At 36.7% G+C, this 14,885-nt stretch overlaps 1 protein-coding gene and 1 long non-coding RNA gene across 3 annotated transcripts in view; both read left to right on the top strand.

Moving 5' to 3' along the window:
- Window positions 1-14,346, top strand: part of gnas (GNAS complex locus) — a 38,907-nt gene extending 24,561 nt beyond the window's left edge. For both annotated transcript variants that reach the window (XM_082136481.1, XM_082136482.1), the window contains exons 6-12: window positions 7,938-7,992; window positions 8,200-8,273; window positions 8,513-8,571; window positions 9,535-9,655; window positions 9,817-9,947; window positions 10,094-10,161; window positions 11,033-14,346. In XM_082136481.1, the coding sequence (XP_081992607.1) occupies window positions 7,938-7,992; window positions 8,200-8,273; window positions 8,513-8,571; window positions 9,535-9,655; window positions 9,817-9,947; window positions 10,094-10,161; window positions 11,033-11,179 (655 nt within the window). In that variant the 3' untranslated portion in view covers window positions 11,180-14,346. The remainder of the gene's footprint in view (window positions 1-7,937; window positions 7,993-8,199; window positions 8,274-8,512; window positions 8,572-9,534; window positions 9,656-9,816; window positions 9,948-10,093; window positions 10,162-11,032) is intronic.
- On the top strand, window positions 1,786-3,215 carry LOC309474204. Its single transcript, XR_014197240.1, has 2 exons — window positions 1,786-2,389; window positions 2,448-3,215. It is a non-coding gene; the product is annotated as an uncharacterized lncRNA (long non-coding RNA).
- Window positions 14,347-14,885: the final 539 nt, after the last annotated feature.

The following is a 14,885-nucleotide window of genomic DNA, read 5'->3' on the forward strand; positions in this document are numbered from 1 at the left end:
ATAAAATGCAAGTACTTTTTTTTTTTTTTTTTTTTTTAAACAATAAAAGTTTGTTGTTGAATGCCACTGTTGTTTCTGAAAGGCTAGATATCCTCTGTACCGTATCGTGCCACGCACACATACGCGGCCCACACTGAGCCTAAAGAGTGTTTGCTGTATTGGCCCCGGAAGCTGCCTAATCCACACTCTTAATACTCCACTGTTAACTAGATGAGCTGTAACATTAACCAGATTAGTAAGCGATGAGGATATTATCAGCTTTTCCATGTTAATACACCGTCGGCACTCTCTGTGAATAGATTTTTCTCTTTGCATGTGTTTTTTCTTTCTTTCTTGGCTTTACTTTTTAGTCATCAGGAGACTTGCATTATTTTTTTTTTTTAATTCATATTTTAAATATTTTAAATTTTTTAAATGCCCCATGCCACTGTGGTCCATTGTAAATGTAAATATTTTTTGTTTTGAAGTATTAATAATAGTACTCAGTTGTTCAGTTCCAGAAATTATTATTGAATGATTTCATATTATTTTTTTATATGCATTTATAATTTATTTGCTTTTTATATAAAACATACTATAAATAATACACTTTTATTTAAGCTGCTTTTGGTGACTGCAAATTAGGGCTGCACGATATTGGAAAAAACTGACATTTTAATATTTTGTTTTTCTGCGATTTATATATCGCAATATGAAAACAATTTCACCAGATGATTTGAATGGCTCTATTTGTAAAGAATTAATCATTCTAGAATGATTGGGGTGATTTTTCTTTTTTTTTCTTTTTTTTTTTCTGAGATTATATAGAAAATAATAAACAAATTACAAGCATAGATAAATACAATATAACTAATACACAAATGAAATAAAGCAGTGCATTGTTTTTCAGGTAAATCTAACTGTATTCAGGTACAGACATTGAATGTAAAATAACACTGCGTAGTCTTCACTGTATAAATTAAATAGAATTAATACAATTTATCTGTGTTAAAGCTACAAAAGTGATTTTCTCTTTCTCTTTTGTTGTTTGATTAACATTGGTGACACAAAAAGCTGTGAGTATATGAGGCAGCGTTCACTGTAAGACGAATGCACGCGTCCAAAATAACATGCATTCGTTTTCTTTCTCAATTGTTTATAACACATAACTGACTGTGTTTACGGGGATACTCGCTGAGACAGGGATTTTGACTTAATTTTGCGTGCACGTGTCTGTTTAAGCTCAAAAGAAGAGAAAGAGGCCAGAATGCGGTGTTCACATTCTGTCTGTGTGTGCGGCTCAGAAAACACACGGGTTCCAGTCTTCTTGTGCTTGTTTAAACTGACAGGACTTAAAAAATGTCACTCTATGATGGTTAAACTTTGCAATTAATCCACCAATCACATGCGTTCAGAACCGGAACCGATCAACTACGATCCCTATACTTGACATCGCACGTCCTGCGATGTGACTATCGCGTATATGCGATAAAAAGTGCAGGTCTTCTCTCTTTATTCAAGTCTAAACGGTTGAAAACATTGCAAAAAGTCGTTCAGTCTGTAAATTAAATTGAACATTTTAAGTAAATTAAACATTTTCAATTAGATCAAGTGACTTTTTGCAATGCATGTTTGTGGTATTACCCGTGCACTTTACTTTTTACCAGGCAGTTTTTGTATATCACGTACTCTTTGTACGTCGCACACTCGTGTCTGGTGTAGACATGCTGTGATAGTTTCTAATCATCAGTGAAGCTTTTGTTTGTTTGGGATACCGTTTGCCATCTTTTACATCTTTACAAACAACTAATATATGAGTGGATAGGATACCATTCAAAAACTGTATTTTCAGTGAACTCTTGCTTTTCATAGAGAAAGTATAAATATTTTAGTGATTAGAGCAATGAAGTAAGAAGCATTAATGTATGTAGTAAATGTAACTAAACAGTTACATTATTCCATACGCTTTTCTGCAATCTGTGTTAAAGATCTGTAGATTAAGATAAATCTAAGTAATAATCAATTGATTAACAATTTTTAATTGACTTCACATTTTAAGGCTGTATTTTTTTAGTAAGATACAGTTTAATAAAACAATTAGATCCAGCCAAAAGTCTTAACAGGCAGCATTTACGCTATGTTTTGAGGGTCAAGTTGATGGGACAAAAATATGGGATGTATAAATATATATATTATACACTTTTTTTTTTTTTGTAATGTTGCTACACTTTTACTTGCTTTATTGCATTGTTACTGCAGTGAATTGCTTAAAGCATGAGTGAGCTGCATACTTTTTATATAATAAATAAAGGGAGCTGAACAGAAATTCTGTGTAGGCCAAGTCATATGACTCATGTGATTCATTTGTGTGTGTGTGTGTGTGTGTGTGTGTGTGTGTGTGTGTGTGTGTGTGTGTGTGTGTGTGTGTGTGTGTGTGTGTGTGTGTGTGTGTGTGTGTGTTTGGCCAGACCAACCATTTACTGCTTGAAGTGTTTTTACAATTTCATTTTAATTGAAGTTGCTGCCTAATCATCTACACTGCATGCTATAAGAACAACTCAATATGTGCTAATATCCATCTTGTGTGTTAAGACTTTTAACATCTATCACATGCTTTCAAGTGTGTGTGCTATACACTGCTCCAAACCAGAATCTCTGCAACTGTTGGCAGACATCGACGCGCAACAATTTCACAAACTTCCTGCCGTGCGGCCAATTGAATTCTCCAATTCCACTTGAGTTGAGGCTGGATTTGGAAAGCAGGGCTATATATACTCTGTCGCAACTATAGTGGTCTCTTCTGCTTGGCATTGCGACAGTTCTCAACTATTGTACCCAGAGGGGCATGAGTTGTATTCTGTCTGACTAGCTGGCTGGGCTATTGTTGGAATCATTCTATTAATAGGAAGAAAGGCAATAATTGAGATATGGTGTTAGACAACGGCTGCGGTCACAATACAACTGTCTGTGCAAGCCTCAGCCATCTGTCTGTCTGCATTTTATCCTGTCTGTCTTTCATCGTTTGCTTCTTTTTATTTCTGTTTATGCCCCCTCTTCCATGTGACGTGCCACACTTTCATTTGTACGGCCTACTGTGCGTGTTGCATGCATTCTCTCTCTCTCTCTCTCTCTCTCTCTCTCTCTCTCTCTCTCTCTCTCTCTCACACACACACACACACACACACACACACACACACACACACACACACACACACACACACACACACACACACACACACACACACACACACACACACACACACACACACACTAGTGCAGTCCATTCTGCTGTGTGTGGGACCTACAGCTTTGCTGTCACATTTCAACCCTGTATGTTACATTCCTGTTGGACTTGGACGGGGGTGGGGGGGGTGCACATGCGTGGATTTCTCTCACTGTCTCTGATTCCCTCATGCTTTGATTTAGGCGTTACACTTTTGCTGGGAGATTTGTGAGAAATTTTAATGATTCTAAATATAATTATAATTTTTTTTGGTACTTTTTAAGATGCAGATTTGTGACTCAAGAGTCTTTTTTAATGATTTATTATAAGGAACTAGTTCATGAGTCATTTGCTATGAAAAATATTTTAACTATTTCATTTTCATTAGGGCTGCACAATATATCGAAATATTGCGATATGTATATCGCAACGGCTTGCAATAACTGGGGTCATGAACAAAAGACAAAGACAAAATCACTCGCTGCTCTTGGCTGAATAACTTTTGTAGCTTTAATAACAATCAGTATATGTTTAATTAATACAGTGAAAACTAAGCAGTGTTTTATTTTTACATTTGATTATTCAGTTTCGGTTGTTCAATAAATGTAATGTAGGCCTTCCTGAAACCCTAAACCCCACTGATGTTAATAACACTTCTTGTGCTGTAAAAACACTGCTGTTCACTTTCAGAAGTTGTAGGGATGTTTTCTTGTCACAAAAAGAATGTGAACAGGTAATGTTGGTTATATAATTTTAATTTTAATTATACTTTAAAGATAATTTGAGTTTATTTTACACACTTTATGCATTATCGTATCGAATATTGCATTATTTAATGAGTTATCGCATATCGCATTTTTCTTCAATATCGTGCAGCCCTAATTTTCATGAATATTAGGGATGTGCACAACGGCTAATTTCAATACTGTTTAAGCGGACCGACTAGTTGACCTTGGAACGTGCAGCCTTGTATGATGGGTTGACGTAATTTCCACTAGTGTTGTCACGATACTAGAATTTCTAACTTCGATACGATACCTTGAAAAATATCGATATTCGATACCATTTTCGATACCACGGAGAAAAAAACTGCCATAATATTAAGGGGTATTTTTTATTTATTTAAAGCTAAATATAACAAGTCTAGAACATGACAATGAGGGATATTTTACATGAACAAAAATGTCCTGAGGTAGTGCACTGGTTCAAAAGCATAAATGCTGGTTAATACATTAACGTTATTTGATGAACAGATTTAAACGCAAACGTGCATCACACACGAAAACAGTGCTCACTGGATCGACATGAAGTCAAGTCACCTTTATTTATATAGTGCTTTTAACAATACAGATTGTGTCAAAGCACTTAACAGTATCAAATTGGAGGATAGAGTGTCAGTAATGCATAATAATAAGATTAAACATTCAATTTTCAGTTAAAGGCATTTCATTATTGAATTCAGAGATGTCATTGTCTAGCTCAGTTTAGTTTAATTAGTATCTGTGTAATCAAATTGATGATAATCGCTAATGAAGGCAAATTGCAGAATTAAATAATAATTTTTTTAATAAAGTTAAATAAGCACAAGTTAATTTACATTTGACCACAGTTAAAATATTTACTTGTCTAAGATTCCTCAGTCAGATTATATTAAATTTAAGAATTACGGTGAAAAAACGAGACGACACACACTCATAACAACAAAGGCCATTTTGGTTAATGTTTCAGAAATGTTAAAATGAGAAGAGTTACCAACCTCTCGAAATTATTTATATAGATCCGGGTGTCGGTCTTTCAGGTGCTTTGCTGTATTAGGCCCCGATCACACCTAACGCGTTTTTTCAGGTTCGAACACGCACTCATCACACAGAACGAGCAGTGCGCTGCGTTTGTTATGTTGCTAGGCAACCACTGAAACAGCTGTCCTGTCAGTCAAGTAAACGTCAAATCAGCCTTTTATTAACTTTATTTACTTTCTGTTAACATTGTGGTAGTTACGGTTCGTGAAGTCGTTAAGCTCCTGGTAACCCGCGAGAGCACCACAAGTTTATCCTCCATCATCGCACTCTCCGGGCGTTCAAGCAACTAGCTTTCAGCACTAAAATGGAAGGCCCGTGAGGCGCAGCAGTGCATAAACAGCGCGTAGATCGCTCGCTGGAAACCAATTGTAACCAGGCGCCTCTCACTGCAAAAAAACGCGTCAGGTGTGATCGACCCCATTTACTTCACTTTTGCTATTTAATCAGAGCGAATGAGACGAGTGCGTGTGTGGTGTTTGTCAACGCGCCTTTGGAGAGAAGTGAAAGTGACAGCTCGGCTAGTATCGATACTACGGGAAATTAGTATTGGTATCGTTCAGATATTTTTTATTTATTATTTATTTTTTATTTATTATTTATCGAAATATCGATATTTTTGACAACACTAATTTCCACTGAAACAGGAAGCTAAGGTGGGACACATTGAATGGCCCCTCCCCCTTTTCAAATAGCCAATAGCGTTTACCTCACAGACTGAAATTCATACTTGACAGCACCATGGAAGCGAATCCGAGCACTAATAATACGTTGGATTCAATAGTAGAGATGTGAATAAATTCTAGCTATGTCATTCTTAACCAACGTAGAGTTGAAAAATGGAATAAAACTTGAGCGTTTGAGCAACCGGACGCACATCTCCAACCCATAATGCTCTGTGACGTGTCAACGGTCGCTTTGGCCAGGTGGTATTTGAAGAATAGGGGGCGGGATGCTTTACATTCTAGAGAGCATTTGATTGGACAGAAGATGTGACGAGAAGCTGAAGTCCGCGGTGATGTCATAAATATCCGTGATCCATTTTAGCGGAAGTGAGGGACTGTAAGTTTTGAATGCTTTAAATGCGAATTTTGTCACTGTTTTGGAGCACACCAGCTTATTCATAATCTTAGGGCTAACATATTCATACTAAAAGCTAAAAACGTAAATTTTTATTTCAGGGGGCCTTTAATCTAATAAAAAATGTTATACTATATTGTCCCTCATAACCTGTAGTATAGAGAATGAGGAGTTACGTCACGATCTTTTCACTCAGATATACTCTTTTTTTTTAAATATTTAGGGGTGTAACAATATATCGTGTCACAATATATCGCAATACAAAAATGCAACAACATGTATTGTGTATATTTCACCCAAAATAAAAATGTCAAGTTTCGAGTTTTAGTCTCAGTACTACATTAAACTACTAAATATAATGTATAATAATGCAATGGGGGAATATTTGTGGGTCCTGGTAATGCCAAATGTCTTATGTTACCAGTAAACACTACATTATTTTTAATATTTCTAGTCTGTGAAAGAGTGCAAGCATATTCATCTAAAATAATTCTGTATTTTCAGCTTCAGAATCATCAATATTTTTATTCTGGTCTCACTATTGTCCTGTGCATTGGGTTTCAGCACCAAGTCCAAGCCTATTCATTTACACCCACAATGTAATATCAAATTAAGGATTTTAATAAACAGTACATTTTTTGTTAACCTTTAATCATATGTCTTGGAGTATCGCAATAATATCGTATCGTGATATGTATCAAATCGTGACGACAGGGTATCGTTACACCCATAATAATAATAATAATATATTAATTTCAAGATGTAACAACATGACGGTCATTTAAATGGAAATACTAGTTGTTTACATTTTGTTTTGTTTTTTTTGCACATTTAATGTTATGCTTTATATTTCAAAGTTGACTAGCAGCAGCAGTATCTTTAATCGAATAGTGTCGCACATCCCTAATAAACATATGTTAGCAGTTTGTTGGAACTAAAACTGTAAAAAAAAGGTTGAGGGTCAGCTAGGTGAGAATATTGTATTATAGAAAGAACATTTTATTATATGGTCTTTTGTCAGCATCATTATAAATATGATTGATATTCTGTAAAAAAATGGAGCTAGTTCTGAACGAGAAGCGTTTCATTGGGGACATCGATTATCGCTTTCTGCATATGTTTATTTTTGACGAGTGTCTAAGATCTCGGCTGCGTGCACAAAGAACCAGGAGGCGAGTTCGAGCCGCCCCACCATCTTGCAGCCGTTTCACCGGATAGCAGCTCGACTAAGACAGCGTTTCTTGATCCCCCTCCCTCCTTCTGTTTTGCCCTCTCTTCCCCTCTCCGTTTCCTCCCACTAGAGCCGATCCATTGACTAGAGCAGTGTCTGACTGAGCGCTCTCTGATCACTATGACTCAGAACCCTGCCTGCTTTGATCTCCAGCACAAACATGCGCCACCTGCTGGCTCATTCCACAGCTGCACATTCTGCCAGCTGCCATTTTTTCCCCCCCTCCATGGTTGACTTGTGTCGTGTGGTGATCTGAAAATGTGTGTGTGAAGTTTTGCAAATACAGATGCAGGAATATTGTGTTTGATTGCAAATTAACTTTTGGTTCAATATTGCAATAAAATATCTTGGGTTTAATCACAGTTTTTAAAATGATTATTAGGGATGGATGGTATGACAAATAAATATAGTCATGTGGTAATAATGCAAGGTGCTTGTTCGGCAATCAATAAACTCTGGGTTTTGCATAACACTTCTTCCTTGTCTTGACTTGTTTGGAATAAATCCAGCTCTCTGTTTACTCGTTACTCTTAATTCCAAATAACATATCAGTCTTATCCTATTGATTATGAGGAAGTGTTGAAGAAATATTAGACAGTTGTTAATGTTATATCTTTTGTCTTTTTAGTTTCCTGGACAGGATTGACACTGTGAAACAGAGCGACTATACTCCCACTGATCAGGTGCGTAAAGATCCACATGTCGGGATTCAAACATGCTTGATATTGAAGCTTATATCATTATTATATTATATATTATATTATATTATCATTGGCCTTTCTTGTTCTCATCTTAAAAGGCATTGTTCTTTTATTGCGTATGATTTTTAAGATGTTTTTTGTTGTAAATGTACTTTTTGTTTTCAACTCTTTGTTGCCTCCCTCTTTCAGGACTTGCTCCGATGCAGAGTTCTGACTTCCGGGATTTTTGAGACAAGATTTCAAGTGGACAAAGTTAATTTTCAGTAAGTTTGACCAGGAGCCCTTCATACATGCATATAATAAATGTATTTTGTATTTTTTATATACTATATATTTAGACAAAAATACATGCAAACATAAACACAGTCAACATCATAATCGTGTTTTTTTTTGGTGGGAAAAGGGGACACCGTTACACTACATAAATAAGTGCTTGTTGTAAACGGGTCCATGCCATCATGTCTGTGGGCTTCGGACTGATGTGTTTTCTCTTTTTCTGCAGTATGTTTGATGTTGGAGGACAGAGAGACGAACGCAGGAAATGGATCCAGTGTTTTAATGGTAACTTGTGCTTTTATTGCTTTATAATTGAGAAGGGTTTTTGAATGGCCAATGCTGATATTAAAGGGAAGATGTACTTTTATTACAGTGTAAAATGTAAATTAATGATCATATTTATTCAAAATTCACACAAAACAATTATCTATTCACAGAGCTGACATAAAGCTTATTAGCCTGGCCAATATATTGGTTTATTCATTAGTATTAATTTGTTGTAATCAGGGCCTAAAACAAACTTTTTGCCACACCTATCAATGGTGGCCGGTGACTTAAGAATATTTACCAGCTATAAATATTTCTTACTTGCCATTAAGCTATTTTTGTGAAAACACAGTTATGACACCAAAATTTTAGATACTGGTTAAAATTCACTTTTCAGACACAGAAATGTAATAAAGAAATCAAATGTAAAATAACCGAATATTCTTCAGTGTATCAATTAAACCGAGATTAATTCTTATTAAAGTTACGAAAGTTCTTCTGTCAAGAGCAGTGAGTGATTTTCTCTTTGTCCTTTGTTTCTTGATTAACATTAAAACAGACGGCAGCCGGACTATTAGGATGCTGACGCTTTAAGAGCTAATGCACAGATCTAATGTGATGATACACGTTTACTGGTTTCTTTCCCTTAAGACATAACCGACTATGCTTACCAGAGACGGGTTGACATCATTTTATATGAATTTGCTTTGGATGTTTGCACACAGAAAACTTCCCAACTTGCGAACGTCATTCACATTTGTTTGTTCTCATAACATTGCATTGTTAGAATTCATTAAAATATTACTGGCCAACTGGTGATTAACCCCCTTTCATATACTCACCAACGCCAATTTTTGCTCTCATTTGCTGCTTGGCGAGTTTAAATTTCAGGCCCTGGTTGTAATTAAGGCAAGTTTATGATGGATTGTTTGCATTGCTGGTTCAAAGTGTAGGCTAAAATCCTTTTCTTTCCTGTTACAGACGTGACAGCCATCATTTTCGTGGTAGCCAGCAGCAGTTATAACATGGTGCTCAGAGAGGACAATCAGACCAACAGACTCCAGGAGGCACTTAACCTGTTCAAGAACATCTGGAATAACAGGTACCTTTTGGATGCCTACAACATGCTTGCACATGTAGAGAAGAAGAGGGCTTAATTGAGTGTACTTCTTCATTTTCATTAAAAAATACATAAAAGTGTAGCTGTATGATTACCTTTTTTTCCCAAATCTCTTCATTGTTTTCTCTCTTGCCTTTTCTTAGGTGGCTTCGAACTATTTCTGTCATTCTGTTCCTAAACAAGCAGGACTTGCTGGCTGAGAAGGTTTTGGCGGGAAAATCAAAAATCGAGGATTATTTCCCAGAGTTTGCACGCTACACTACACCAGATGATGGTTAGTAAAGTCGAATAGTTTTTCATCCATATAGTTGAATTGAATACAAATTCTTGTATCAACCCAAAATTGAACCACACAGTGGTAACTTTGGATATCACGGCATCGGTGTTATTAATTAGACCTATCTGCTTTCTATCTAACAGCAACACCAGAGCAAGGGGAAGATCCACGAGTTACGAGAGCAAAATATTTCATCCGAGACGAGTTCTTGGTGAGTCTGATTCTTGTATGGGGCCAAAATCATCATGGCAACACATCGCCCTGTGTCCTGAAGTTTAAGTTTTACTAAGTTTATTTAGTCTTATTTTTATTTATTTTTAATTTAAGAAATCGAAACTTATTCAGCAAGGATGCGTTAATTTGACCAAAAGTGACAGTAAAGACATTTCTAATGTTACAAAAAATACCCATTAAAAAAAAATTCTACTCATCAAAGAATTCTGAAAAAAAATTAATCATGGTTTCCACAAAAATATTAAGCAGCACAACTGTTTTCAACATTGAAAATTAGGATATTAGAATGATTTCTGAAGAATCATGTGACACTGAAGACGAGTATAGGCCTGTTAACGTTGTTTATTCTAAGCACGCACTGCATTTTAACCGCTCAAGATATTTAAAGCAGGATGGATCCTGATTGGCTGTCAATGTTTTCATCATTCATTGGCTGGAATATTGTTTTTTTTTGCAATAGTTATCTTTATAGTTGTAGTGTGGACTTTGCTATTCTTTTACATTTTAGAAAGATTTTTACAACCATTTTTATCGTAGCATTAACATCTGCTGAAAATCCAGCTTTGCCATCACAGGAATATATTTAATTTTAAAATGTATTGAAATTTCACAATATTATTGTTTTTACTGTATTTGTTTTTATCAAAAAAAAATGCAGCCTTGATGAGCATAAGAGACTTTTCAAAAATCTTACGACCCTAAATGTTAGTTTATACTTATATAAACTCATATAGGATGTTTACTTCAGTGAATTGCAAGGGTCGGACTTCCTTGCATTGCGATTTAAACCCTGTCATGTGGCTGGTCCTAATAAAATTACTACCGTTTTTCTTGTTTTGTCTATTTAGAGGATCAGTACAGCGAGTGGAGACGGCCGGCACTACTGCTATCCCCACTTCACCTGCGCCGTGGACACGGAAAACATCCGCCGAGTGTTCAACGACTGCAGAGACATCATCCAGCGCATGCACCTACGACAGTACGAACTCTTGTGATCGCAGCAGGAATGACGGGACGCAAACTCACCACCTGAACTTTCTTTAGGCCCCCCTGCCCTACATCACGCCCCAATATCAAACCACAAACCTTCAAACTGATGAGTCCCCACCACTTACACACACATGCATATTATATATTTTATATATATATATATATATATATACACGTATATATATAATATATATATGTATATACATATATATACATACATATATACACACACACACACACACATCTGTGTATGTATATATATTCATATATGTATACATACAAACACACACACATGGCCTTTCTCCATCCTGAGTGACTAGGGGCTGGGGCAAGGGGATGCACTGTGTTACTGATGAAAGCGTGGCTGTGATATTTGGCAAAAAGACTTGTTAACACAGCCAAGGACTACCAATGTTAATAAAAGAGAGAGAGGAAAACAAAACATGTGAGAGGGAGAGGGAGGGGGGGAGAAAAGAGGGAAGAAAAAAAACTGTCCAGGACTGCTCAGGACAAGGAAGCCATTTCGTACACATACAGACATGCGTCCAGCTAAACTCCTGACCCGCAGTCCTATGTATGTTACACGTCAAACTTGTCTTTTTTCCGATCATATGCCTAAACACACGTTACGTATATTGATGCACACGCACAAGACATACACACGCTATTCTTATCCTCCACCGTTTTGGTCCTGTTGAACGTTTAGTGCCTGTGCAAGCCTGGCGTGTCCCTCTCAACTTTTCCCCATTTTCCCTTTCCCAACACCCCATCCCACCCCAAAGGTGGACAGATCCCCCTTGGTTGAGAGCAAAACGACGGACCGTACGTTTAAAAAAAACAAACAAACAAAAAACAGAATGTAGAGCAAAATGTCGTCGTCTTTTTTTCTCCAACAAAAATGGAGGGTTTGGAGCATTTACTGCCCCAGGTTGCTTTGCGTGTGGAGCGGAGAATGACTTGAACACAAGACCCATCACATGGCTTGCTTCTCTAGATACATCGCAGGAGAGGCGAGCGCATGCAATGCCAGATTCATGCAGAACAGTGAACTAAACGCAGTGCAAAAAAATCCAAACTCATATATATATATATATATATATATATATATATATATATATATATATAATTTATATGTATGTAATAATACAACCTTTTTCTGTTTGTTAGTTTACCCAGTTTGTGTGTGCTAATATGCACCATTTTAAACCTCCAGTTTTCTCGGTTGCTCTCTCCTGTTTTCAGAGTATCATTCCTCTCTCTCTTTCTCTCTCTCTCTCTCTCTTTTCCCTCTCTCTTTTCCCTCCTCCCCTTATCTTTCTCTCTGTCTGTCTCCTCCCTGCTGCAAAAAATCTTGTACACTGACACGTGGGGACTTCATCAGACCGAGGGTAAGACAGAGTTATGACGCGAGGCTCAAGAAGGATGTCTAACGGATGGACTAGTCTCTCTCTCTCTCTCTTTCTCTCTCTCTCTCTCTCTCTCTCTTCTCTCTCTCTTTCCCCTTCCTCCCCTCCAACTTCCTCTCCTCCCCTTTAGCCTGGCTTTTGGTCTGTCTTTTGATTTCTCTGCTGGATCATTATTCTTGTACAGACTGTAAAATGTATTATTTTGTACAACTTTATTGAAGAAAAAAAGTAACTTGTAGAAGCTCCCTGTGCCTTGATCACGACTGTACGTGTAAAATGAGCTAAGATGTAAGTAAGATATGTTTCATTGCGCTGTTTGGCTCTGCCCTGCCTCTGTCGATTCCCTTCAACTCTGCCCCCCCCCCCAACCCCCCCTCCCCGATTGCCTGTTTGCTCATCAGACTCTGGGTGGATGTTGCCTCCCCGCCCCTCCTTGTGCCGATCTAGAACCGGCCTCTCCGTACAACTCTAGAACGAAAAAAAAAAAATGCAACGCCGGTGTCAGATCGACGACCGAGCGCAACTTTTACTAGCACTGCTTATCAGTGGAGTTTGGGGCGAGCTGCTGTCTGTCACGTCCCCCTTCCCCCTCTGTTTTTTTATATTCATTCGTTTAACCTGCCTCTGGTTTATATTTTAGGAATCAAGACGAAATGCCTGATGCTGTGTAGTATAAAGCAAGAAACATTATATACAGTATATATAAATATATATATTTATGTGTAAATATATTATTTATATATATTTGTTTGCTTTTTACAGGTTTTCTTTGCCTTTTCTTTGGGCGACCACAATAGTCAACATTTTAGAGGCAGGGTGTGGGGCTTTTTTCTTCTTCTTTTTTTTTTTTTTTTTTTTTAGCTTTAACTCTGAAGGAGAAAATAATCCAAATGCAAAAACATTGCTTGTCTCTTCGTCAAAAACCAAATTCCTTTGCTAAAAAGAGTGAAAAAGACAGCAAATCTGTCAATGTATTAAGTGTACAAATTGTTTTGATAGCTGCACAGTCAGATATTGGGTTCATATCCCCCTCCCATGGTATTCATGTTTATTTCTTTATAAAAAAAAAAAAGAAAAGAAAAAAAGCTGCTCTACAAACTGACATACTAACAAAACAAAAAAAAGAGGCCGCCCATCAATGACCAATCGTAACCCTCTCTGTACCACACTTCCTGTCCTGCTATCCAATCACATGAAAGCAGGGGCCACCTTTTTGGTGCTCTAATGGTCCACTTTGTTACACAAAGTATTTATTTTTGTTTTATTTATTTGTCATTTTATACTTTTTCCCAAAACGCCATAATTTGAATCAAAAACTCTAATGTCGAACCGGTCTGATCCGGTTGTTTTTTCTGCAAAATGTGGTACAGGTGTTATCTATCTCATATAATGTTACGGACGTGGGATGGGATGGGATGGGATGGGATGGGGTGGGGGGGAGATATTAAGCTATGACATTTTAGTATGTTTACTTTTTTTGTTTTTGTATTTTATTTTCTAATTCAGACTCGCTGCAGCAATAAGTGAGTGAGATTTGAGTACCAAACGCCCCCTTGCCTGACTCTATAACAAGTGTTTTCAGTGTATATGTTGCTTTTTTCCATGTCTCACACTTACTGTACATTTTGTACAAAGATTCAAATTACAGCAGTAAAAGAAGAGTGTAACACTGTCTGAGTGACACACACATGCACACACTCTTTTCACAAGGCTAACTCTGTTTTTTGGCCCAAATCAAACTATAAAGGATAATGTAGTTGCTCTTACAGTGATGGTGGTTCTTAAAGGTCTAATATACCATTTGCTACATGTTTCTAAAGAGGCAAAATGAACTTATCATTTGCAAACTGATGGTTTCAGTGGCACTATGCATTGCGTTTATGATTTTGGAAATCATCTAGTTCTTAAACTGCACTCACCATATGTCTCGCAGGCAGTCACATGGTTAATCATGACAGAAACTTCTACATTTTTTTTTTTAATACATTCACCAAGCAAATTTTTTCCATCACATTTAGTGGAAATTAAGAAGCCTATGTTATTTTCTGTTCCCATAGTCTATAAAAGTGGTTCACTTCGAAAAACATTAGTCGACTGGAAGAACATTAATTTGATTGTTTAAAATGGACAAAATAAGTTGTTTTAAAGTTCTCATCTTGCAGATGGTTTGTAGTAATGCATCATCAACCACTGGGTTCCCAGATTCTGCTTAGTTTATATGTTATTAGACTCTTTATGTATTATATATGTTATTAGATCTTTAAAGCAGAGCAACAGAAGCTATTTTTAATGTATCAACTGATGT

Source organism: Leuciscus leuciscus (genome assembly GCF_965113295.1).
Source record: "Leuciscus leuciscus genome assembly, chromosome: 14".
In the NCBI taxonomy this organism is placed as follows: domain Eukaryota; kingdom Metazoa; phylum Chordata; class Actinopteri; order Cypriniformes; family Leuciscidae; genus Leuciscus; species Leuciscus leuciscus.